The following is a 27,275-nucleotide window of genomic DNA, read 5'->3' as shown; positions in this document are numbered from 1 at the left end:
CTTCCACTGAATAGGGAAGAGTCGTAGAGAAGACAAATTTCCCCTAATTCACAATTTTGCCAACCACTGGCCCTTTTAATGCACATAGCCCTTCTTTAGGGCCCAGTAAAACTCTTATTCATTAAATGGATACTATTTTGGATCTCACAACCAAAATCAGGATGTGGGGAAGAGTCCAGATGGCTCTTTAGGGAGGAGGTCAGACGGAGAATGAAGTGTCCTCATGTAAGGCCAACTGAAGGCCTCTTGCGGCTTCCTAAACACAGTGGAGTATATGGGGAGGAAGCCGTCTTTTCCTAAAGTCACCTTCAGGACCCTCTAAGGCCAAGGTGCCTCAAGTTAGCAATAGCATAGAAAATAATTGTTCTCGGGGCGCCTGGGTGGCTCAGTCGGTTGAGCGGTCGACTTTGGCTCAGGTCATGAGTTCGAGCCCCGAGTCGGGCTCTCAGAGCCTGGAGCCTGTTTCAGATTCTGTGTCTCCCTCTCTCTGACCCTCCCCCGTTCATGCTCTGTGTCTCTCTGTCTCAAAAACAAATAAACGTTAAAAAAATTTAAAAAAAAAAAAAAGAAAATAATTGTTCTCACCAAAGAAAGCTCTGGAGAAAAGTTGCCGTGAAACTGGAATAGGTGTGTCCTTCCGGTTCTTTTTATAGGCACTGCAGGAACCTGAGTGAGGGCCTTCCGCCCATTTGGGGAGAGATTAAAGAAGCTGCGATTGTCTCCTTCTTACTCATTGGCAGTTACAACCTCGCAGCCACTATCATCTCAGCTTCCAGCGTGGACACAGAGAAGGTAAGTGGGAATGAAGGGGCCATGTCCTTAGCTATAAACCAGGATTGCTCCAGCCATCTGGCTTGGGAATAACTGAAGGGGAATAGAGCTAGAAGTATCCAATTGCCAAGTACTTTTTTCCTAAAGAATGTGTGGAATTTTTTTTTCCTGGGCAGCCTCAGTGACGACATAGATGTTGGTGCTCAATGGTCCCAAAAGGTAGTTGAAGCAGGGACCATTTTGCATAAGTCTTTGATGAACAAATAGTAGGTATTTAGCAATAACATGTTCTGTTGGATTGACTTACGTTAAAAGAAGGAAGGGCCATTAGAATTACTAGGAAGAATGATCTGCCTGTCTCCCTCAAGCAGTGCATCAGTGTCTCGAATGATCCGATGATCCATTAACGTTGACAGCGCTCGTTCTGGAGTCCGACCTAACTGGAATCTCATCAACCATGCAACCTTTGTCCCATACCCTATTTTGTGAAAATGATCCTGCCTCGGGTTTCAAAAAGGCTTGGTGGTAACTGACTTGAAAATGGATGAAGCATCGGGAAGTAGACATTGTTCTGCTTTTCCCAGCAGAATGGAGCCAGGCGAGATTTCAGGGTTTGATAGTTTGGGGACGTTTTATCCAGTATGTCCAGGTGTCTTCTTTTGGGAATGAGAGACCTTATAGTGCCCAAACAGGACTACCCGACGGGCGCTCTTATGGGCGGATGTAGTCAGAAATTTGTCTCATCTTTCTTCCGCAGGGAAACAGAAGTCCATTCTCGTGAGGTCCACCTACAAGTCACCATGTATGAGGACTGCGTCAGGTCCACTGAGGACTATTATTTCCTCTGTGACAATGAGGGGCCATGGAGCACTGTTCTAGAGTCCCTGGCAATAATTGGCATAGTAGTTACGATTATCCTACTCTTGGCGTTTCTCTTCCTCATGCGAAGGGTTCAAGACTGCAGCCAGTGGAATGTCCTTCCCACTCAGTTCCTCTTCCTCCTGGGTGTGTTGGGACTCTTTAGCCTCACGTTTGCCTTCATCACTCAGTTCAATCAGCAAACTGCCCCTGTACGCTACTTTCTCTTTGGGGTTCTCTTTGCTCTCTGTTTCTCATGCCTCTTGGCTCATGCCTCCAACCTGGTGAAGCTGGTCCGGGGCAGAGTCTCCTTCTCTTGGACAACAATTCTGTGCATTGCTATTGGTGTCAGCTTGCTGCAGATAATCATTGCCACTGAGTATGTGACTCTCATGATGACCAGGGGTATGATGTTCATGCATATGACACCCTGTCAGCTCAACGTGGACTTTGTTGTGCTCCTGGTCTATGTCCTCTTCCTGATGGCCCTCACATTCTTCGTCTCCAAAGCCACTTTCTGTGGCCCATGTGAGAACTGGAAGCAACATGGAAGGCTCATCTTCGTCACTGTGCTCATCTCCATCATTATCTGGGTAGTGTGGATCTCCATGCTCCTGAGAGGCAACCCACAGTTCCAGCGGCAGCCCCAGTGGGATGACCCTGTCATCTGTATTGCCCTGGTCACCAATGCATGGGTCTTCCTGCTGCTGTACATCATACCCGAGCTCTGCATTCTCTACAGATCGAGCAAGCAGACTTGCCCTTTACCAGGCAATGCCTGCCCAGCCCCAGCCTACCAATGCAGCTTCAGAGTGGAGAACCAGGAACTCTCACGAGGTACTTTCCCAGGGGACTCAGGGAGTAGGGAGGCTTTCCTGTGGGAAAAACAGGAGAGAAATTGAGAAATAGGATGAACCAAGAGGGAACAATTTAGATGGGTGACTTCCTATTTCCAAAAAGGAGGTAAAGATACCCGGAATCAAGGTTAGACTTTTACGAAAAATCAGTTCTTCCAAAATACAGAGATTTATGGGGGAGAGGCCAAGACAGAAACGAATCAAAGGCCCTAAATAAAGAGGGTGTGACTGAGTGCTCACGCTGGGTAAAGACAGGCACCCACTATAAAGTGAGTTAACTAGCACCAAATTAGGCTTGGACCATGCAGTTGCATGGCATACGATGCTAAGTCCAGATGTTTGGGCCATCAGATGCAAAAGTCAATCCAGGTAACATGTGATTGACATTTTTTAAAATTTAAGTCTTGAAGCTAATTTGCCCAAACATCATAATAAACTGATTCATAGGACTCATCACTTCATTAATGTCACAAAGCCCAATAACTTCTAAATCTCTACTTTTCAAACCATTCACTGCTTGAAAGCCTTCAAAGTTTGCAAAAAGTGACCGGGAGAGCCATCGAATCAGAATTCTAATAAAGGCTCAGATATGTAATCATTAACAGAAATAAAGCAACTTGCTTATGTGACATTTTCAAAAAATTTCTGGTCAGATTTTGTTTTTATCTTTATGTAAGACCAAGCCACCTGTTTATACTTGGTTAATGAATAAAATAGATTAACCATGACAACAAAAATGCTTGGACCCTAACAACCTGGGAGATAGTGGCTAATTTTGGTTGTCTAGAAATATGTCAAACCCCATTCATTCCCTTCTGAAACATCTGGCCTATTATTCATAACCCAATATCATAGTTTTACATCAATTTTTGTGTCTTAATAGGCATCTGATTCCTCACAATTTATTTCTAATGTGCAAAATGATGTTATTTTAAATGTTGTATATCACACATAATGTTCACCAGGCTCAAAAAAATTAATAGAAGCCTTCCCTTTAAGTGCATACACTTTTTTGAGCTGTCATCTATGGCTAATTACACATTCAAATTAAATCCTGTTCAGAGAGATGCAGCCATTCATTCTTTTCAGTTCAGTTGACCGAGAGTCGGAAATTGATGCTATACATCCTTCCTTTAACAGTTTTTCCTTGCTTGTTGATGGTGCGTCATCAGATCACTAAGGTTTATGGCAGAATTGCAGAGTCAATCCCTGAAACTATGTCTTGTAGTTCTCACCAGAAGATTAGATAAAATTTCTTGTGTTGTTTTATTGTCGTTGTATATTTCCAAGAAACAAAAGCCGCGAGATAGACAGAGAGGGGTTCTTAGAATTGTATAATACCCCAAACATACTGGAAGTTGTAATGATCAAGAGTCCATACCCCAAAACACAAGTGTTTTAAGTGTTCTAAGGAGAGTTTGGTGAAAGACCAAGGGCTTGGTACTATCTTTGTTACTCGAGCATGGTTAGAAAATCCATTTCTGAGCAGGAAATGCCTGCCAGTGACAGTCACTGTCAAAGCAGTTTGTTGTTTTGTTTGTTTTTATTGTAGACAGAGAGTGAGCATGAGTGGGAGAGGGAGAAGAGAAAGGGAAAGAGGGAGAGAGAGAGAGAGAGAGAGAGAGAGAGAGAGAGAGTCTTAAGCAGGCTCCATGCTCAGCTCAGAGCCCAACACAGGGCTTGATCCCATGACCCCGGGATCATGACATGAGTCGAAATCAAGAATCAGACACTCAACCAACTGAGCCACTCAGGTGCCCCCAGTTTGATGTTTTGTTAAAAATAATAATAATAAATCAGTAGTGTAGTAAAGGACATACAGATTGCTCTCCACATTGGTCAGAATAACCAGAAACTTAAACTGGGACAACAGAATCAGAATCTAGGTCACCTGGAAAAAATTACAAATATCAAAACTTAGAAGAATAATTAAAACTCAGTACAAAATAGAGGATTCCACCAAGCTCAGGAAAACATACCAGTAGACACAAAATAGATAAGAGCCAGACTAGAAGAGTACGATAACAAGAACTTGAGAAACCCTACTACCTACGTATTATATAGGTCACGAGCTAGCAATAGGCAAGCAGCTTACCACTGCCTTTGTTTTCCTTTGCTCAAGAAACACAGTGCTATATAAATAGACATGTGGTCAGCAAGAACAATCAGGCTGTTGTGCTGGGCGTCAGTCAGCCAGTCGCCAACAAGAATACCCATTCTAGTTCTGGGATCCACCAATGAGAAGTGTGGGGGACTTGGGGAGGCTGAGGGAAAACCACAAAGACAATTAAAGGGTTATAACATCAGACCCATGTGGAAAGGTTAAGACAATGGGATAGACAGTAGTTCTTAAGGTGCCTTCCTCACAGACCATGCCAGTTCTCTCTCTAAATTCTGTATACCAAAACATGACATTTTGTGTGAGCCCATGAGGCATGCGTTTGTCATGAGACTCTTCTGATTAATACTGCCTGTAGCTGTGACTCCAGTTACATAATTATTTGATTGACCACAGGGTTGTGAGATGAGAATTATTCATCTGAAAGAAGAGAAAGACAAGAGGAGATTAGCAGGGAATTTCACAAGTACGAAGACCTCTCTCCAAGAGGCTGTTGTCCTGTTTTCTGTCTCCAACTAAAGACAATCTGTAGAAGTGAACTCAAACCAAAGCACAAAGGATTTAGATTAACTGTGAAAATAAGAGTTAGTAGACACTGAAATAGATCAGCAAAGGGGATTAAGGACTCTATTTCCCTGGGATTCTTTCAAAAGAAGATTAGGCTTTATCTCTCTGAAGTGGCTTATGAACTTAATTCCGAGATCTAAAAACATCCGGGTGGAGAATAAAAATGCACTCAAGCATGTTACCACAGGACACCAAACAAATGGTTATAAATATTCTTTGCCCTCTATTATAAATGCATTCCTAGAAAGCTGTATATTGATTATATTTTTTAAACCAGTTGTCCTTTTAACTGAGATTTTTTTTTTTAACGTTTATTCATTATTGAGAGACAGAGGGAGACAGAGCATGAGCATGGGAGGGGCAGAGAGAGGGGGAGACACAAAATCCCAAGCAGGCTCCAGGCCGAGCTGTCAGCACAGAGCTCGATGCGGAGCTTGAACTCACAAACCACGAGATCATGACCTGAGCCGAAGTCAGACACTTAACCAACTGAGCCACCCAGGTGCCCCCCTTTAACTGAGAATTTTAAATGCAATATAATTTGTGGAGATCTTAAATATAGAATATCAGCCATCAAAATTTTTTTGTGAAGGGAAAGCTCCTGTTCTAATTATTGCTTACTTCATCTGCCCTAGTTTACTTAAGGTATTGTTATATCAAGTTTGCTATAAGCAAGGCCCATGTATATATATATATATATATATATATATATTTTTTTTTTTTTAAACATTTATTTACTTTGAGAGAGAGAGAGGGCGCACACATGCACACGAGCATGAGCAGGGGAGAGGCAGAGAGAGGGAGAGAGAGAATCCCAAGCAGGCTCCACACTGTCAGCGCAGAGCCTGACTCAGGACTCCATCTCACAAACCAAACTGTGAAATTATGACCTGAGCCAAAATCAAGAGTCAGACGCCTAACCAGCTGAGCCACCCAGGCACTCCAAGACCCATGTATATTTTAAAATATCACATTATTGTGGGCATTTTTTTCTGTTCATTGTTTGAAGGTGTACAAACCTAGCATTATTCTTTTTGAAGACTTTAAGATAAAAACAATGAGTCTATGCAGTGTAAAAGTGGTTCAATGACTGTAAAATGATGTGAACCAAGAGAATGTTCCCGCAAACGTAAGCCCATTCATTGGGCTGTTTGCCTTATAGTAAATACGAGCTTTTGCTGGACGGCCCTTTTTTTTTTTTAATTTTTTTTTAATGTTTTTATTTATTTTTGAGACAGAGAGAGACAGAGCATGAGCGGGGAAGGGGCAGAGAGAGAGGGAGACACAGAATCTGAGGCAGGCTCCAGGCTCTGAGCCGTCAGCACAGAGCCCGACGCGGGGCTCAAACTCACAGACTGTGAGATCGTGACCCGGGCTGAAGTCGGACGCTCAACCGACTGAGCCACCCAGACGCCCCTGCACGGCCCTTTTTGACAATTCTCAGCATGTTTTTCTTCAAGGCACCCCCCTTCCTAGGAGAAACCCAATTTCAGTGGTCCCAAGTGGTGTAGTTTCTGTTTGCTCTTTCTCAGGAACAACTCTCAGAACTGCTGTTTTATCACCTTCAAGAGCTACAGGTTACAGAGTCGTGGTATAAAGTAGGGAAGAAGACAGTGAGTCTGGGCAGGATTTGTCTGGTCTGAGGACGGATAAGGCACAGGTGTGACATTCCTAAAGATCCAGAGAGCGTGACATAATTGTGCAGCATGGGGCAGCAGAAAGAACGCAGAATCTGGATGCCCTGGCTTGAGGCTCAGCTCTGCTTCCTGCCAACTTTGAGACCAAACCAAGCTCCTCAACGTCTAGAAGCTCAGGCTCCTTGCCTAAATGATGGCTATGATGTCTCTGCCTCCTCCCTGTATAAACATAAGGTCTTCCTTACTCAACTCAGATTTCACAGCATGAAGTGGCTGCAGGATGAACAGAAAGAGGAAAACACTTTGGTGTTTTCCTTTGGTAAATCCATGAACAGCAGCCAGTCCTGGAGAATTCTGGAGAATGAAGCTTCTCTGGTGTCTAGTCTAGTCTGATGAGAATGTTGGGTGAATGTCGGTCCCTAAGGAGCTGAGTGTGAAGGAGTCTCGTTATACCTCAAGGAACACAGTTAAACCGAGAATTCAGTTCGTTCTGCCATGAAGGAAAGAATAGCATTTCATATTTCACAGGGTCCGACCCTCTAGAAAAAAATGACAGTGGGAAGACAATGTCAGAGCATCACGTATGACCACACCACCAGCACCACCGTGGGTAATAATATGCAGAGTGCAGCAATATGGTGTTTTCGATGATCATGCCCTATTCCAAGGGTCGTACACATATTGAGTGACTTAATCCTCAAGACAATCCTACGAAGGACGTTTGCTATTATGATCATCATGATCTCCCTTTTATTCGCATCAGGAAACAAAGGCAACCAAAGGTTAAGAAACTTGGCCCCAGGTCACACAGCTAGCGAGAGAGCCCCTAAGTGTGAACACTGGGGCATGGCCATGTCTGTGACCATCAAACAACAGATACATATCGCGCAAGGGCCTGACCTCGGAGACAGACAGACACAGCTCAAAAGTCTTGTTGAGGGGACTGACATTAAACACATAACCACGCATGGGATTATTCTATGTCCTGAACACACGTACGCCATCCATAGCCAACCTTCCTCATAAGCTTTCAAGCACTCTTTTTTAAAATCATAGATTCAGGGGAAAAAGAAAAAGAATCAGTCTCGACTGAGAATTCCTTTCTAAAAGGCCAAGAACCTCTTGGCAAGCCCTTGAGTCTCCTCATAGTCCTCATGTGCTGTTTCCACGTGAATCTCTGACACTAACCCAGCCCTTCCCTCCTTTGGCTTTCAGCCCGAGACAGTGATGGAGCTGAGGAGGATGTAGCATTAACTTCATATGGTACCCCCATTCAGCTGCAGGTAAATGTGCTCATCTACAATCACCAAGGAGGGATATAGCAAGCCCACCTTCCACAGGAGAGCTGTCAGGCTTCATTTCCAATGTCTTTACTGACCTGAGAGAGGACAGGCAGGGCAGGCTCGTCCCTCCAAGTCTGTGCAGCTTGAGTCATCCAGATACAATGCCTTTGTCTCTGCCCGAGCCCCTCCAAATCCCCATGGCCCCTCCATTAACGATGTACTCCAATATAGGTGAATGTCGCTGGAAAGAAAAGGCAGCTTGAAGGGTTCGTGTGAGGGTGAAGAGGAGCAAGCTCGCTGCTTTTTGCCTTGGGGACAACAGGGACTTGTGAATATGAATGAGGTCACATCTGCTTTTAGTATCTATCAGTTGTCTAGATGATCCCCTGAGCCCCGCTGGCTGCCTCTCTGAGTCACCGTCTAGCTCCCGCAGCTCAGGCTGCCCCCAAGAACTGGGTTAGGTCCGTCACCACCATCACCAGATGGGTGTAACCGATTTTAATTCTTTCAGACAAAAGCAGAGGGAGCGCTACTGAGTAGAAGGGGAGGCAACTTGCATTTGTGTCACCATGGCTTGAAGGCACACAGATGCAGGCAGCCAAAAATACCACACTGGGACACGGTTCTTGTATTTTGATCCCCGTAACTGAAATCTGAGGGTGAAAGTCATGCTCAGATTGTTTGTTTGATGGACCGTACATGGCAACTCTAACTAATCCTAATCCTTCTGGTCTGTTATCTGAGACTTTGCCTTTTCCTGGAATGGCACACAGCCCAGGATACAGATAGATCGTTTGCCGTCATTAACCCTCTGGAGGGCATTTACATGATGAGAAGATCTTTATTATACCTTCTCCAAGAATTTCTTGGATGACTTCGATGTCCAGTGACCAGCTCTTCAAGAATCTTGCAAAAAGATTCTTGTTACTGGCTAAGAAGGAAGATGGTAAAACAAAGTTCTGATGTGGGTAGCCTCAATATTTTTTTTCTTTATCAACAAAGGACTGAATGAAGCTGAAATGGTATTTCAAACGTAGCTCTGGAGAGTATCATCCCTTGTGTTGGCTCAGAAAGTTGACAATGACATTTCTTCTTTTCCAGACTGTTGATCCCGTACAAGAGTGTTTCATCCCACTGCCTAAACCAAGCTCCCAGGAAGATGCAGAAATACAAAGTCCATAGGAAACATGTGCAGTGAAAACTCAGAAGATCATCCCAATGGAGCCCTGATGGGTTGCTGGGTAGTCCTGAGTCACACTATCAACAGAGTATGGGCTCATCCTTCCTCCCCTGCTTCCTAGCCCTTTCCATCCATCTGGGACCCATCATCAGAAGACCACACTCTCAAGCAAAATTACAATCTTGCTGGCCACCCTACCTTGATTATGTGTCTCTTTCTTCCTTCGTGCATTTGAAAGATTCCCTTCCTTAGGAATGCAAAAACAAATTGGCACCTCTTACTAATGGGGCCAGAAGACCTTGGTCTGAAAAAAATAGGGCCATATTAATGTGACAAAATATAGAGATCCAGGGATGCCTGGGTGGCTCAGTTGGTTAAGCGTCTGACTCTTGATTTCAGCTCAGGTCACGATCTCATGTTCGTGAGATGAACCCTTGCATCAGGCTCTGCACTGACAGCCAGGGGCCTGCTTAGGATTCTCTCTCTCAGAGAGAGAGAGAGAGAGAGAGAGAGAGAGGTCAGTAGCAACTTACTACTAGATTGATCCTCTAGTCATGTTTTATAAAGGGACCCTAAATGAGTAACCCAGAATTTGCAACAAAAATTATAGCAAAATCCTCAGGATCCCCACAATTGGGCATACTAAATAACACAGACATTTCATGGGCTTGCAAGCTGTCAGCAAACTGGCAGCTTTCTCCCATGGTTTTAGCACCCCATGACAGCGAGTATGGTGGCAGATGTGGCTGAGGTCAGTGACCTGCTTTGATGAACCACTAAGAGCAAAGGAAGAACCACCCTAGTTGATGCTTATAAAGGATTTTAGGTGGTGCATATAAAAAACAGAGTCTGCCTGTCTTGATGTTTCTAATGGACTGATGCCTCCGCATTAATTACTTTGACTACATTCCTCCTACAGCTCCACATCCTTCCTGGTGGATTCTTCTATTCTTAACACCCATTTGTTGTACATAACAGGTATAACAGGACCAGAGGTGTGCCACCAGAAAACAGAACCTTAGAGAAAAAGAAAGACTTGCCCAAAGTCACACAGTAGTTAGTGGTGGGCCAGGTCTTTCGACTCACAGGCCACCCCTCTTCCCATTCTGTACGGCTTCTCCATGCCTGTATTTCTGTATTAACAAGTAAGCACGGACCCCCTGAGAACCAAATGTGATATCTCAGACCAGTGAGTGTTGAGGGCCTCCTATGTGAAAGCAATTTGAAGGATAGCTAAGACTCCATACATGAAAAAGAGCCTTTTTAGTAAGCAACATACAGCGTGAACTGCTCAAGATCACCAAGTATTTCCCAAGCACCTGCAAGAACAGGAACTGTTCTTGGATTGAGCCCTAAGCAGATAAGGCAGACAATGTTGCTTTGGCGGAGTTTATGGTTTTTGTAGGGGAGATAACACAACGCAGAGAATTTCAGGATCACAGCGCCCTCCTTTTACAGACAAGGAAAGGGACTTGGCCAGAATAACATGGCTTGCCAGCGGCAGAATTGACTAGAATCCAGGTTCCCCAGCTACGGTTCAAGGGCTTGCTCACCCTCTACACAATGTTCCAACATGTCATATATTTTTCTGCTGCCCTCAGATAGCTGGTCCTTTTTGAAATCTGTGCCCTGAGCAATGTTCTCAGAACAAACAAGTATGTAGGTAAATGACCAAAGAGTGTCGCCCTCTGCTTTTATCGGTAATAAAAAATTGAGGGAAAATGTTTAAACGTGAAGACTCAGACCTATTGATGAGATGCTATTTAACAAACCACGTAAAGAACCCAACTCGAGGGATAAACAAGCCACAACCTTACATCTGCTCTGGAAGAAAATCATCATCACTGATCCTCCTAGTTTTTATCCTCAAAATGATGACAGTGGCATCTTCAACATAATTCTGTCTTGTTTTGTTGTTTGGTTGGTTTGGCAGATGTTTCTGTTGAGTTGGCCAACCCATTTTAATAATAAGCCCATTCAAACCGTATGTGGTGGCTAATATTGTTTCCCCAAATGTCTTTCTTAAAATTAGTAAAAGTAAAATTGAACATCTTTGTACCAAATTTTGGACTACATGTTAGTTAGATTTGGGGGGTGGGGGTTCTACGGTGGCAAGTGCCTCATTCAGGCTGTTTCAGGAATGGCGTTGGATTGTGAGGTTACGTATGGCAGCAGGGAGACAAAACTCTCTGAGAGCAGATATAGCCACTCAGCCAGCTTCGTGGAGATGGAATACTGTCAGGCACTGGTAGGAGATTGTTGTCCCCACCCCAGCCCTGAAATGCCCCTCAGCCATTTTGATAATTTCCTCACTGTCTCCTTTTGAGGTGTTTTCATGTATCCACCCACTATGGGCTGACTGGTTCTCTCCCCAAGTATCATATTCAGACTCCTGAAAGGAAGTCTGAGTGGTCCAACTAACCATCATTGCTTCTGACAGGAAGCTCTTTAGAAGTGGCCCTCCTCTTAATTTACAGTCAGCTTCTGGACTGCCAGCCCATGGGTCTCGTACCCATCCTTGGTCCATTCAGCTGTGCCTGCCTTTGTCATGTGGGACAGACTTGGTCACATATGTCTGCTCCCTCAGCAAGAAGCTATGGGCAGGAAATTCGCCTCCAGGCAGCAAGGCATAGCATGCACCATGAGTGGCCAACACAGGAGAGATTAATCCAGAAAAGTATGAGTTTATGAAGTTAAAGAATATTTTAATGAAAGTACAATTTCATTTCTTTGAAGTTAATGCAGCAATTCACATAAAGCTAAAAACCCCAAAAGCCTTCTAAGTCAAGATCCATGAGGAACCACTTAAAAAAAAAATGATAAAACTATTTATGATTACCATATTGTACTCAATTAGTCAATTCAACAGGTATTATGTGAAGATTTAAACTCATTTACTTATATGTACCAGGTTGTATCATTTAAAAGGTGCTTATTCTCTTAGGTATTTTAGATAATCCTCTGCTGACTTTATTTTTCCAGAAGAAAGGGTATTGGTGAAAAACTTTGTTATAAAATATCTCCCTGGTATAATGTGGCTGGTTAGCTCAGTTAGAGCATGATGCTAATAAAATACCTGCCAAGTAGAGTTAATATATCCTTCATTTTGATGATTTTTCCTGACCTAAAGATCATCAAAGATTTGTTTCCCTCCACATTAAATTTCATGCTCTCCCCGTAAGCTTAAAGGCTTCCAGTTAGCATGCCTTATTTCAAGCTGTGGTCTCGTCAGGCTAAATTCTCTCACGCTCTCTACCATTATTCCTTCTTCTCCTTTTATTGTTTTTTTATTTGTATTTATTTTTTAGAGAGAGATGGCACAAGTGGGGGAGAGGGGCAGAGGGAGAGAGAGCACGGAACCCCCTGCGGCACTCAATCCCATGACCCTGTGATCATGACCTGAGCCGAAATCAAGAGTCTGATGCTCAACTGACTGAGCCACCCAGGTGCCCTTCTTCTCTCTTCTTTTAAACAGATGACCCCTTTTTCCAGGATTCTTTCTCCTTCAGATTGGCCAGATTCATGCCTTGTTATCCTCTTTTTCTCCTCCCACAATCAGTTCCAAGTCTACCTTTTCCCAGAAGCTTTCTCTGATAATATAAGGACCCAGGGGTGTCACATACCAAGCCCTTAAGTTGTGGCAGGATGAAGTTCTCTTTTTGCCTCAAGCTCAGATGGTAAAGAAGATATTTCTGTAGCATCTTCCTCAGATTAAGCCTACTCATCTCCTTTATAAGCACACAATTGATGAGCAATAAACTAGAAAACATATGTGTGCTTCCTTGGGTACAAAAGCCTGTGTATTTTTCGCGAGAAGAAGGCGCTTCTCAATTAACATTCAACGGGGGCAATCGTGAAGACCTCGACTTCTAAGGAGACATGCTTGACATCCCAGACATCTCCTTGGAGTCGTTGAAAGTGTCTTGATGGCTCAAGCCAGTTTTAAGCTCCCGGTCTTCTGTGAGAGATCATACTGGCTGCCTTTCACAGACAGATGAATTAAAATTAAGTTTGCATTTTAACACGTATCAGAATTTATTTATTCAAAGGGCTTCAAAGTGGAGGACTCAGGAAGCATGAGGATGCATCCACTGCTGACAACGTTATTAGAATGCTTTTCCTGGAACAGCTTTCAAGAAAGTCTCAAGAAAATCAGTGTGATTGGGTTACTGTGATAGTCCAGCTGTCAGATCGGAGAGGTGAGTTGAATGAGGAATTTCCAATATTGATCTCATCCGTCACTCAAAGAACTACCAAGTACGCTTCGGAAATGCCATTGGATATCTTTCTGGATTTTTCTAAAGAGAGTGGAACTATTAGAACTCAAGCCACATTTAATCAGTAGATAAATCAAATCCGGGTTTGGAAACGTTGCACCAGATCTCCAACAGGATGAATCCTCTAGGCAGACTGTTTTCTTTAATATGAAAAGTAAGTGGATTTTATTGACTTTTATATGTTCTCGGAGAAAAACATTCACATGTACAAGATTGGCATTTGGTATGAGATGTGTTCGCACTTTATTTTACACAAGTCCTTTCATTTGAGGTCAGACATAATTTTTCATTTCGACAGGACTTTCACATGATTATAGTCACAAGCTCTTGAGATAACTATGTGTCATCACAGGGCTCAAGATAAACTAAACTGGTAGGGATTTCAGTCATATCTGTTATTGCCCAATTACTATAGGATAATGGAGTACACGCAGTAAAGCAGATACAGAGGAAGCTATCCATAAAAAAGGTGTAAAACACAGGGAAAGAAAATAAATTATAGTACTGCATATATATTTTACTTGACGAAACTGACATTTTTAACTCACCAACATGTTCTTTTATGTGATATAAATGTACCAAGGGAGCACGATTTTAAAATTCCTTTTAGGGGCGCCTGGGTGTCTCAGTCAGTTAAGCGTCTGACTCTTGATTTCGGCTCACGTCGTGATCTCGTGGTTCATGAGATGGAGCCTTGCGTCAGGCTCTGCATTGACAGTGTGGAGCCTGCTTGGGATTCTTTCTTTCCCTCTCTCTCTGGCCCTCCCCCCCAACCATGTGCTCAGGTGCGTGCTCTCCCTCTCTCTCTCAAAGTAAATAAATAAAGAGTTAAAACAAAAAATAAAAAATAAATAAAATTATTTTTAAATTTTTTTTTAACGTTTATTTATTTTTGAGACAGAGACAGAGCATGAACGGGGGAGGGGCAGTGAGAGAGGGAGACACAGAATCGGAAGCAGGCTCCAAGCTCTGAGCCATCAGCCCAGAGCCCGACGCGGGGCTCGAACTCACGGACTGTGAGATTGTGACCTGAGCTGAGGTCGGACGCTTAACCGACTGAGCCACCCAGGCACCCCAATAAAATTATTTTTAAATGTGAAATTCACTGCTTAGTTATTCTGTTTTTAAGAGTCTATGGATGTGCACATCTTCCAAAAACAGAGCCCACCTGAACATACTAACAGGGCTGAACTTTTAAAAATATATTCTACGAAGGGAACGTTTTGTCGTAGCTCCCACCTGGACTTTATTGGTATGTAGAAGAACTCTGTGTAGACTTCATCTGCAATTCATTTTTAAATTCCTTAATGTCAACTCCAAATGGCATTACTCCCAGGGCAATTTCTGTCTGGAAACTTTCTGTCAGTCTGAAAAACTGAGCTTTTTGAGTTTTGATTTGAACTTACAGCTGATTCACATTTTTTAAAATGTTTGCTAGATCTGTTATTATTAGGGGCCTGTTTTAAAAGCAAATGAAAATCCATGGAAAAGAAACAAGGAGATGCCTATAGCAGGATAAGATCTTAGAATAGATGGATCTTTGGGATGACTGGTCCTTTAGGCTAATAATAATTTGTTTTTAAACAGCCCTTCACGTTTTAGCACTTTACAAACGGTTTTCACATCCGCTATCTCGTTTGATCAATTGGATGGATGAGGCAATTTATTTCAATTATGTATGTATATATACATTTATTTATATGTTTATATATTTAATTTTTATATATTCATGTGATAGTTATATACATTTAATTTTTATATATTTATATAATATGTATCATATATATACATATATACATATGTATATATATACATATATACATATATACATACATATATATACACATATATATACATATATATGTATATAAATCTTTCTAAGATAATAAGAATCTCTTCTAAAAGTGCATTTGGGCCACTACCACTCTGCTGTTTGTTTGGTTTTTTTTATTTAAAAAAAATTTTTTTTCAACGTTTTTATTTATTTTTGGGACAGAGACAGAGCATGAACGGGGGAGGGGCAGAGAGAGAGGGAGACACAGAATCGGAAACAGGCTCCAGGCTCCGAGCCATCAGCCCAGAGCCTGAGCGGGGCTCAAACTCACGGACCGCGAGATCGTGACCTGGCTAAAGTCGGACGCTTAACTGACTGCGCCACCCAGGCGCCCCACCACTCTGCTGTTTTTTACAGTATAATCTGAACTACATCTGTAAACTGCAACAGACACAAACCCCATGAGAATCCTTATTTATGAGCAAAGATGTCACTGAAAGATTTCCAAAAAAGACTGTGCTTTTGGTTTTTAGCTACAGTTGTTATCACCATGTTCTGATGTTGATAACCCATTTTTCTAAACACCAAAACAAATGCTAGGAGCATTTAGGAAATAAGGAAACTCCGTCAACTCTATGGAAAATGTCAACTCCGGTAGTCGTAAGTGCTGTTTGCCAAACGTTTTTCAAACTCTCCTGCCTTCCAGGCATATGGCGGGATTGCCCTTGTGAGGTTGGGTGGAACCATGGCACTAATTCTGGCCAATAAGTTGGAGCAGAGATAATGTCATTTGCAAAGTCAAAGCCAGGCAGAGGCAATTAATTGCTGGCGCAGGGCCATCGGGAGTTTGATTCTTTTTCTTCCACGGTGGCAAGCTCCATCCATCTGGATTCCATGATGAAGATGTAGTCTAAGCAAGAAATAAGACTTTGGTATTAACTCACCCAGAGTCGGACTTGTTGCCTTAGCTGGCCCGGCACATTCCGACTAACTTAGCCATGAACCAGTTGTCTGGTGTCCTGAAGGGAAAGGAGTTACTTGTCTGGATGCTTTACTTTACCACTGATTGTTCTAGTGCTCTTCAAAGACATCCTTAGATTAAAGAAGAACCACCCTGTTCTTGACTGATATATGCCAGACGAATCTGCCAGCCAGGTGGCTCCATGGTTGTTCCCATAATTACAATTCACTGAGAAAGCTGCCATCATAAAAGCACGCAGAGGATGAGGTGGTGACTTAGAACACAGAGTCACTCTGAGAGACTGAGGGCAAGGAAGACTTCACAGTGGAGGTCAAAAGCTCGAGCTCTGTCTTAAATGGTAGGCAGGAATTCATGGGGCAGGTGATACAGGGAATGATACTCAGAGCAGCCACCAACAAGGAGTCTTTGTGCAAACCAGAAAAATGTGCCCCCTATGGGTGGATGAATTAGAAAAGGTGCCTCCCCACCCCCAACCCCAGGGAGGCAGCCTCATGCCAGGACACAGGGCTTGGTAAGCGGAACGAGGCTAAATTCCAACCCTGCTCACCATCTCAGCCAGGTGTCTCTGTGCGGTACAAAAATCAACAACAAACTACTCAGCTGACTGCAATGACCCAGATTTGCAGGGCATAAAAAAATACCCGTGTAAAGGTGTAGCTGCGAGGAAAATGAAGACACATCCAGAGAACCGCGAGGCATTCGTTATCGCTAGAGCACAAATGCACAACAGGGGCAGCAACCGGACATGGGGCTGGAGAGCTGGGCTTGGTCAACTCATACAGAGCTTCTATCCCAAAGGCAGGAATGTAGCCCTTGGAAGGAGGAGCTCCAAAGGGAGAAGCCCATGCTGTATTGAGCCGCGTTGGAAACTCAGGCAAAAGGCAAAATGAGCGTTCCTGTTTATACTTACCAAAATACCTCCCATACTTTGAACCAAATAGAAAATCTCCAATGAAAAAAATCTAAGTCCATTGCCTAATCTGTTCACACGCCTCTTGTCAACCCTCATAAACCCACGGGAGGGACAGGACAGCCACACAAGCCTGGGAACCACGGCCCGATTGGAAACAATTGCTCCTGTTGCGAAATAACGCAGGGTTGTAAAACAAACAAACCGCAACAGGCTGTTTTTATAAAATGTTGATGTGTTGTTTATCGTGGTCTTTTTTGCCTTCATTTTGATTTTCAAACATATTATTTACCTTGATTACCGCGGGTCTTGGTGCTCCCTTGAATTTTGTGCCCAAGGTAAGTGCCTTACCCTTCTCCCCCTGCCTCCCCCACCCCCAGCTGATCAGATTTGCCTCCTGTGGAAGGAAGTGTGTAACTCGGGGAGAGAGAACCCTGGTTACACATTAGAATCACCTGGGAAGTTTTAAAAGCTCTCCATGGCTTGGGACACCCCCGTGGCTCAACCATTTGAGCATCTGACTCTTGATTTTGGTTCAGGTCATGATTTCACAGTTTGTGAGTTCGAGCCCTGCATTGGGCTCTACACTGGCTGCATGGAGCCTGCTTGGGATTCTCTGCCCCCCCTCCTCCCCCTTCTTCTTCTCTCTCTTTCTCTCTCTTTCTCTCTGTCCCTTTCCCGCTTCACTCTCTGTCTCTCAGGATAAATAAATAAACATTAAAAAAAAAAAAAAAAAAAAAAAGCTCTCCAGGGCCTGACCTCACCACAGACCAATTAAATCAGAATTTCTGGGAGTGGAGCCCAGGCATGGGTATGTTTTAAAAAATCTTTCCACATGATTATGTTTTGCAGCCAGGGTTGCAAACCACTGCCTTAAACAGATATGTGGGATTAGATGCAAAGAATGAGGAAGGGGGAGAAGTCGGGATCCTGGCCGGGGTAACTAGGTGGATAATGATTCTGTTTTGTAGAAGAGGTAACCCAGGAAGAACACATGTGGGGGTGGAGAGGAGAGATGAGTAGTCTTGCATGAGCGGAGTTTGAAATGGAAATGCGCAGATGCACTGGAGGCCGTGGAGTTCTAATAGAGACAGGGAGAGACTTGGGAAGGAGCTTAGAGGCGAAGATGGAAACTGGGGGAAGGTGTGGTTGTACCAGGAGCATAAGGAGGGGGCCCCAAGTGGGGTCCTAGTGCTGGCAAAGGCCATTCCATCCCTAAAGGGATTGTCTCCTGATATCCCAGTCCCACCTCAACCACTGGGACATCACTACCAAGATCCTTCCAGAGAGAGGACCTGTCCACAGAACCACATGACACGCTGAATGAACATACTGAGAGTCTTCCTCTGGCTTGGAATTCAAAGGTTGAGGAGGCAGCAACCAGGGCTTGCCTGGAAAATTGGCGGATCTGCCAAAGAAGAACGAACGTGGCTACCTATCCAATGCCTTTCCTCAAACCTGCAGAATCAGACAAATCATCTGGGACAGTTGTTCCAAATATAAATTCTCCTAGTCAGACCCGGAGCTACTAAATCAGAACCTCCAGGAGACGGCCCTGGGACACTGCATTTTTCACAAGTTCCCGTGTGACTCTGAAGGTAGTGTGAGGTGCCTGGACGGCTCAGTTGGCTGAGCATCGGACTCTTGATTTATGCTCAGGTCATGATCTCCCCATTGGTGAGTTCAAGCCCCACATCAGGCTCTGTGCTGACAGTGTGAAGCCTGCTTGGGATTCTATCTCTCTCTCTCTCTCTCTCTGCCCCCCCCTCCCCGTTCTCTCTCAAAAATAAATAAATAAACTTAAAAAAAAAAAAAAGATAGTGTGAGTTCAGCAAGCACCGCTCTGTTAACAAGGGAGGTCTCCCTCCTTGCTCTGGTTTGTAGCAAAGAGTGTCCAGGCTTTCCCAACTTGGCCCAGGAAGGCAGGAAGTGATTGGCTTGATATGGCACAATCAATGGAAAGATTTTATGAGTCAGTCCTGTCACTGGAAACATTTAGCTTCCAATCTGCACCTCCCCTCCTCCCCTTGTCCAGAGTCATGTTCAGCCCAGACACACTCACCCCGTTCTCCTAAGAGAAAACATTGCCAGAAGCAGCTTACTGCCTTAAATTTAGGAAGATAAATCCTTTCTGAGCCTACCTGCTGGCATATGCTCATCGATTTCCAGTTTGGTTTATACAGGCTGGAAGGTCCTTGTTCATCTATTTGGTTCGAGTCAGTTTAGAAAAGTAATGCACTTGAAAAAAAAAAGAAGAAGATTGCAATTGATCTTTGGGGGGATCAATCTAAAATGGTTCTCTGATTTTTGCTTTGGGGATGCTTTTCTCGTTTATATTTGAAGTTGGTTCTTGTGTGGTTCTCGTAGGAAACAGCACTTTCCCAAGCTCGACAAAGAAAAGCCTCAGGGAAATAAAACTTGGATGTGATGAAATGCACTCAGCCCAAAAACTAAAGAATTTCCTTTCTTTCCTCCAAGCCTCAGGCTTGTAAGTAGCTTTTATCACTTTGGATTTAAGTGTTCTTATATGAAAAAATAAAAATAAAAAAAAATAAGAACCTCATGGTTGATCAGCTGAAATCTATCAAAATTATTTCAGAAGAAATGGAGACACCAGAACAGACCAGAGGGAATTTGACAGTGGTGTTCTCTAAATGAGATGTTATAATCCCAATTAGCCTGTGACAAGCAAAAAGACACCTTTCTCCCCAAAACTGTATTCGTTCATGCAACAAATGCTCCTATACGTGCAGACACTGTGCTGGGCCCTGGGAAATACAGAAGGAAACAAAACGAGTTCCTGTCTTCCTAAAGCACACAGAAGAGTAGGAGAAAAGCAGGTAAGCCAGCCAATAAATATAACTTCAAATTTTGAGTACTCGGACACAAACAGGCTGGTCCTCTGAAGACCAGCTCCGTGGGAGACCAGCATTACTCAACTGGTAGGAGGCCTCACAAAGGATGCCACATTGGACTGAGGTGTAAACGCTGTCAAGAAGAGTTTGGGGAGATTTGGGAAGAGTCGGGGCAAGACCTGAGCGGGAGGCACGTAGAGCTGGGCCCCTCAAGGGAAGGACTTACAGAAAAACTCATCTCTGAAGGGAATTATTGGCACCATTGAGAACTCTAACTCGCAGGGTCAGACCCAAGAAGGACTGGCAAACCAGACAGGAGAGAGGCAAGGAGTCCTGGAAGGGATCACAAGATGGAGAAATGTCAGTTCCCTAGACCCAGGGGCAGCCGGGCAGGGTTTGAGGTGACCAGAGCCCCAGACTGGCCATGTATTGGCAATGAGCAGCAGCATCCGCTTACCCCCGTGTGTCTTAAAATATTCGTGTCACTTCCTAGGTGTCCTAATAGGTGAATATGAACGAGAGGTCCTGCCTAAGGGTTTAGGCCAAACCTAAACCTGGTGAAAACCTACCTGGGATTAACCTCGTCTAGATACATAAGTTATCTCCTCAAATTTCTTCACTATATATAGGAAAGCCTTTCAGACTGGAATGCCTTTCTGGAAGAAAAGATGTTGAGAAAAGCAGGGATGTGGGAGGACATAGATAGCGAGGTAATGCTCTTTGATTGTCACATCACCCACCCTAAGGGCATATGAGAAAGGTCGTGGAAAGCCAGGTCACAGGGGTGGGTCATGAGTCCTCGGTCACAACACCTGGTGACATGCATCACTTCTCCACTTTGCAATCAACTTCTGTTTTGTTACTGATTTGAATGGAATGATTTTTTTTACTGGCATGATATATTTGCATACATAGAGTGAATAAGATTAAGGACAATGGTTTCACCTCACTGTGGAAGTGACTCTGTACCTTACAATTACATCTGATCTCTGGCTACACGCATAGATATGTTGTGTAGGTGAGTTGCACACGTGTAGGTGAGTTGCACACGCATAGATGTGTTGTGTAGGTGAGCTGAACACGTGCAGACACCCCGCACCCATACTAGGGATCTCCGAGACTCTCACAGACTGCCGGAAAAGATACTTGGAGAGCCAGAAAACTCCTTTTATCCTTTATGCAGAATTGATAAAGAACTATCTTTCTTGGGGCACCTGGGTGGCTCAGTCAGTTGAGCATCCAACTCTTGATTTTGTCTCAAGTCATGATCCCAGGGTCGTGGGATCAAGCCCCGAGCTGGGTTCTGCTGAGCATAAAGCCTACTTCAGATTCTCTCTCTCTCTCTCTCTCTCTCTCTCTCTTCTCCATCTGCCCTTCTTCCCCACTTGAGCACTCTCTCTCTAAAATAAAATTTTTTTCAATTATTCTAACGAAAAAGAACAATCTTTTTTCCTATCCTCTTATTTCCTCTTTAAATAACATGTAACACACACGTGCACACACACACATACACACACGTACACACACATACACACACATACATACCAGCTCCCTGGGTGGGCAAAGTTTTCAGGTTCCCGTTTGGCTACCGGGTGTGTCAGGAAAAGGAAGGAACAGAAGGCCCAACCAATGCCTTTGAAGAGGGCTATGGGACCATTGGGCCACCTGTTCTGCTGTCATTACCGCAGACAGCAGAGAGGCAGCAAGGGGTTGTGTGTAAGAGATCCCAAGGCAGCCCACCCAGCTTTGACCCTCAGCCCTATCACTTGGTCGCTATGTCACCTTAGGGCTCCCATTTCTGCAGGTATGAAGCAAAAGGGAGATAAGTAATCATAATAACTCATACGGTTTTTATAAGTATGAAATGAAAGAACCACAAAAAGAACCACCTTGTTCGCAGGCCAGGGTCCGCGCCTTTTGGAGGCTGCTTCTCCTCACATCATCCCCCTCGTTCATGATGCAAGGGCTTAGGGAACTTAGAGACAAAAATAACCTCTCTTACTAAGCCGTTCTATGACGCGGTTGCCCAGTTGCATGGACCGCTCAGGACACTCTGGGAATTGTCCCTTCATGTTTTCCTGGATTTCTGGTTCTCAAGGCCTTAACTTTCATTTCACCTCATGATACCTTTTTCTTCCTTATTTTGCCAGGTCCCTGATTTTCCAACCCTTCCTTCCTACCTAGGGGCCTTCTCTCCCCACCCTTCCCTCACTCCCACACTCCCTCCCCAGTTCAGCTTTGTCTGCCTCCCCCTCTGGCAGCTACTTAAGTACACTCAGATGCTCCCTCTGACCCGCTCCCTGGTTCCCAAAGTGTTCGACGAGTTCACGGGTTTATGACTCAGATGACTAAGCTCAGGCTATGCAAGCACAACCCACAAACCTTTTTGATTTTGCTGAGAATACAAACCATGAGTTTCTTTCTTATGCAATTAATCGCCCTCAAAGAACAACATGGACCTGTTTTTTTTGTACTTAAAAAATGATAGCTAGGGGCGCCTGGGTGGCGCAGTCGGTTAAGCGTCCGACTTCAGCCAGGTCACGATCTCGCGGTCCGTGAGTTCGAGCCCCGCGTCAGGCTCTGGGCTGATGGCTCGGAGCCTGGAGCCTGTTTCCGATTCTGTGTCTCCCTCTCTCTCTGCCCCTCCCCCATTCATGCTCTGTCTCTCTCTGTCCCAAAAATAAATAAACGTTGAAAAAAAAATTTTTTTTAAAAATGATAGCTTTTGTGTAAAGAACTCCATCGGGCTATATTTCAGGCATTGACTGCATGTTCCTGAGGCAGGGGGTGCACGCTAGTTTCTACTAAGTTCAAGTCTCTTTGCAGAGGAGTCCACAGGATTGATCATCGTATCACAATACAGCGTTATTAAATACAGATGCAAAGTATTCGCATGGTCTCTTCCATTCCAAAGCAAAGCTGCGAGGAATTGTTCTGTAAAATAAAACTACCGGCCAGGGGATGGATTATGGCAACCAAAAATAACACACTTACTAACAGGTGAGGGTGTGTCCGATGAAGAGCATTTTCCTTTTCCCCTGAGGGCTGAGGGAGTGTTTGGGGTTGCAGGTGTGGGAGAAGAAAACTGCACAGTAAAACCGATACCCCTCCACGGTCCTTAGAATCCAGTGCCAGGAACAACAACATGCCAAGTAAAACTCCAAAACTCCAACAGTTCCAAGACTCCTTGAGCCTCCTAGTCCAGCCTACTCCCAACACGGGACGCCCCGTATCATCCTCAACAGAGCGTCATTGAGCTTGAATACATCCAGCAGGAGTTAACCCACCGCTTTGCAGGAAGCTTTTCTGGGAGCTGCATCCCTGAAATTTATAACCATTCGGCCACCTGTTATGCTGTCGTTATCAGAGGCAGCGAGGGGTTATGCGTAAGAGATCCTGAGACAGCCCAGGATCTTTGACCCTCAGCCCTATCACTTGGTCGTTATGCACCTTAGGACTTCCATTTCTGCAGGTATGAAGCAAAAGGGAGATAAATGGTCATAATAACTCATACGGTTTTTATAAGTATGAAATGATATTATACAAACAGAGCCCTTAAAATGGAACCTGGAACAGAGTAAGCTCCCAATAAATGTGACCTGTGTCGAGGATAACGTAGCCTGCAGAAGTCTTGCCCTCTCCAGGTGAAATAGCTCCATTTCCATCAACCGTGCTGTATATCATGTAATTCTAGAAACAGCTCCCCTGTTAGAAGCTGCCCAATTACAGTGAGACGCGCAGAAATGGATTTAATAATCTGGGGTGGGGTAACATGTCCCCAGTTCAGCGAGAACAGCAGCTGCCCTGATCCAGACTTCACAATTTTATCAGTGCTGCCTTTGATCGCGTTGGCTTTTTGCCTGCTGAACCACATCGCCAGTAGGTATCTAAGTCTTTCCAAACAATATTTATGTAATTTATTTGGGAGGTATGAATACATCTACATTCATTAAACTAAATTCTTGGTTTGGGATCTTCATTCCGGTCTTTTGCAATACATTTGTATTCTCATTTTTTTATTCAGTCTTTTCCTAATGTGTCGCGTGCAAAATTTGATAAACCCATGCTTTTTTTTTTTTTCAACGTTTATTTATTTTTTTGGGGACAGAGAGAGACAGAGCATGAACGGGGGAGGGGCAGAGAGAGAGGGAGACACAGAATCGGAAACAGGTTCCAGGCTCTGAGCCATCAGCCCAGAGCCTGACGCGGGGCTCGAACTCACAGACCGAGAGATCGTGACCTGGCTGAAGTCAGACGCTTAACGGACTGCACCACCCAGGCGCCCCATACCCATGCTTTGTTTTTAACCGGGTGGTTGATAAAAGTGTTACCCAAACAGATCGAAAGACAAAGCCCTGCGGGAAACCGCTAGAGACCTCCATCTCTAAATGATCTCTTCTTGAATGTTTGCCTTATGATTGCACCTAACTCTATTACCATTACCCCTGCCTTTTTCCATCTTGTTCATAAAGATATGGTGCCAAAATCAATATACGCTCTTTTTGCTTCAATTTCTTATGGGTAAAAAATGTTGATCTGGATTTATTCCTTCTTAGGGAAAGAGAGAGAAAGTAGTTTTACGTAATCACAGGATACGGTGCTAGTCCCCTCCTACCACGCCGCAGAGCTCAGGGCAAAGCTACATGGGTTTGTCAGAGGTTTTTTTTTGAGTTGATAGAAATCCCGCAGGAATGATAGACAATAATATGAACTGATGCAGCTGGTACACATGCAGTAACCAAATTCCATCAAAATTTCACCTTTTCTTTTCCAATTTTTTTAATGTTTATTTATTTTTTGAGAGACAGAGCGAGAGCAGGGGAAGGGCAGAGAGAGAGAGGGAGACACAGAGTCTGAAGCAGGTTCCAGGCTCTAAGCTGTCAGCACAGAGCCTGACACGGGACTCGAACCGACGAACCTGAGCTGAAGTCGGATGCTTAACCGACTGAGCCACTCAGATGCCCCCACCTTCTTTTCTCTTGAGATCATCATGCTTGGATCTGGTGCTTGAGACACGTGGGTCAGGTCACAACTATAGAACTGTTACTTTCAAAGGTTTTTCAAGGGCTGCCTCAGAAATGTGCCCTCAGGAACTACACGGGAGTAAAAGACTCCAGAGGGCTGGGACAAAGCCCCCTGAGGGGACAGATAACTCCATACAACCAGGAAAACAGGAAGGTGCTGGGGATGGGTTTTGACTCAGTATGGGAGTCAGGGAAGAGGAAGAATTATCACGCTGGCAGGGAAAATGAAGAATCCTGCCTGGTCTTACAAGTCCTCCTCTGACACTCTACTTTCCCAAGAGGCAAATGTTCCCTTGGCTTGGGGCTCGTCGGGGAGTGACCTGGGGTTAACCACAATATGCCCATCGTCACCCCCTCCTTCTCTCCACGGCTTGCATGCAGAAGGGAGAGGAGACACTAGACAGGAAGTCAGGGGAAGAAAAGGCAATTCGGGAGGCAAAGTAAAATGAGAAGGAAGCTTAAAATACAGAGTGACCATGGCCGTTTTCTTGGATTCTTTATTCAAACACCCACTTTGGGGCGGGGGTGGGGGGGGGGTGGGGGAAGGGTCTAAAACTGGCCACGCAAGTGTTGCCAGTAGACAAAACACAGAACCCGAAATCTGGCCCCGGTCGTATTGAGTCCACTAGGCCTGAGTTCTCTCCTCTGCAAAATGAAGGCCGGGGGGCCCAACTGAAGAAGGTCTGTGACCTCAAACGCCAACATTGTAGGCACTGGAGTGTTCCATTCTGAAGGGTTCAGAGAGTTCTAGCAATCTGGAAGTGGCAGAAGTGAGGGTCAGGCACTGATACGCTGCCACACAGACCCATCTGTATACCTGGAACGTCCTGAAGCCACGGCTGGGGCGGGGGGGGGGGGGGGTGGGGGGACAAAGCATTGTCTGCCCTGGATGGAAGAGATTCTAGAAGACGACCACAGGCTGGACCATCCCATGTGCAAAGCCAACAATCTACAACCCGGAGGCCGATTTCCCAGACCCCAGGTTTCAGCAGTCCACACTTGAGAAAGATTTTTCTGACCCTCCAATTCCAAAGTACTTCCATGCTTCAGATCGGGGCTGGAACAGCAGCAAACCTGCAAACCCCGATAGCAACAGAAGGAAGTGGGCCAGGAAGGAAAAGATCAGCTGGGCACAGTTCGGCTCTCAGCAATAATGACAAGGCTAGAAATGAAGGAAGGAAACCCAGAATGCATGGGGGCAGGGGACCGGGAGGGATGGGCTTTACTGCTGCCTTTCCAGGGCCAGGCTGTACTCTTTGTTTTGGCACGCATTCCCTGACAAAAAGTCAATGTTCTCACCACATAAATATTCGTCGACATTAATAACAACAGCATCTGACACCGTTATCGGTAAAGGTGCCAGATTGCATGCAAATGGGCTGCTAGAATACCTTGGAGAGTTTCACAAAACTAACACACCGGGCAATGAACGTCTGGCAGAGGACGTGGGTCCTTTAATGATGGTGGGAGGGAGGACACGAACAGCTCATACATACAAGCCTTTTAAAATGGGACGCATTTGCCTCAAGCCCACTGAATGTCGCTGGTTCTGCCTCTGCGCCGGACACTCCCTGAGGCTGATCTCTTGAGGTTTTACCGCCATCAAGTGGAAGCATGGGGTATGGCAGCGGCAGAAGAGCCTCCGCGTGACGCCAGAGGCAGAGAGGAGACTCTGACAGTGAAAGATGAGAGGAAGGTTGCTGAGTTTCACTTCATTATCACCCATTTAGTTCAAAGGAGATGCCATTTTGGTTCCCTGCCATCAATCAACCGGCGTCACTCGAGGCCCAAGCTGGGCTAAATTTGCACCTTCTATTTCAGCCCAGTGAAGATGGAAACCTACAGGAAGTCTTTGAAACCCTCTTGTCCAATATCGTAGTAATTGTCAGGTGCCCAAACCTCCAGTTCCTGTGATGTCCCTATTTTAACAGAGGAGTTTAATTATGGCCTGAACACGTAAGACCTGAAGACAGGGTAGCAGCCACGGACAGGGTTTGACAAGATCTGTTCGAACGGGAAATCTACCTGCCGACAAGAAACAAGGATTCGGCGAGGTGATGGTCTACTTGTCCAAACTCTGTATTTCTTGGGAGAGAAGCCAGCAATGGGCACCATTTCCATGTTTTCTCCTGTTTTTGAAGAGGCTGACATGAGGACTGCCGTCATGGGATTACAAAAGCC

The 27,275-nt window shown here is 44.6% G+C and overlaps 1 protein-coding gene across 1 annotated transcript; it reads left to right on the top strand.

Moving 5' to 3' along the window:
- Positions 1 to 1,479: 1,479 nt before the first annotated feature.
- On the top strand, positions 1,480 to 26,248 carry GPRC5D (G protein-coupled receptor class C group 5 member D). Its single transcript, XM_032593770.1, has 5 exons — positions 1,480 to 2,466; positions 8,025 to 8,092; positions 23,316 to 23,456; positions 23,853 to 23,949; positions 26,145 to 26,248. The coding sequence occupies exons 1-5, from the start codon at positions 1,485 to 1,487 to the stop codon at positions 26,246 to 26,248; spliced, it is 1,392 nt and encodes a 463-aa protein (XP_032449661.1). The 5' UTR covers positions 1,480 to 1,484.
- The last annotated feature ends 1,027 nt before the right edge of the window (positions 26,249 to 27,275 follow it).

Source organism: Lynx canadensis, chromosome B4 (assembly GCF_007474595.2).
Source record: "Lynx canadensis isolate LIC74 chromosome B4, mLynCan4.pri.v2, whole genome shotgun sequence".
In the NCBI taxonomy this organism is placed as follows: Eukaryota; Metazoa; Chordata; class Mammalia; order Carnivora; family Felidae; genus Lynx; species Lynx canadensis.
The sequence above is the reverse complement of the archived record's forward strand: the minus strand, read 5'-3'. Positions and strand labels throughout refer to the sequence as shown.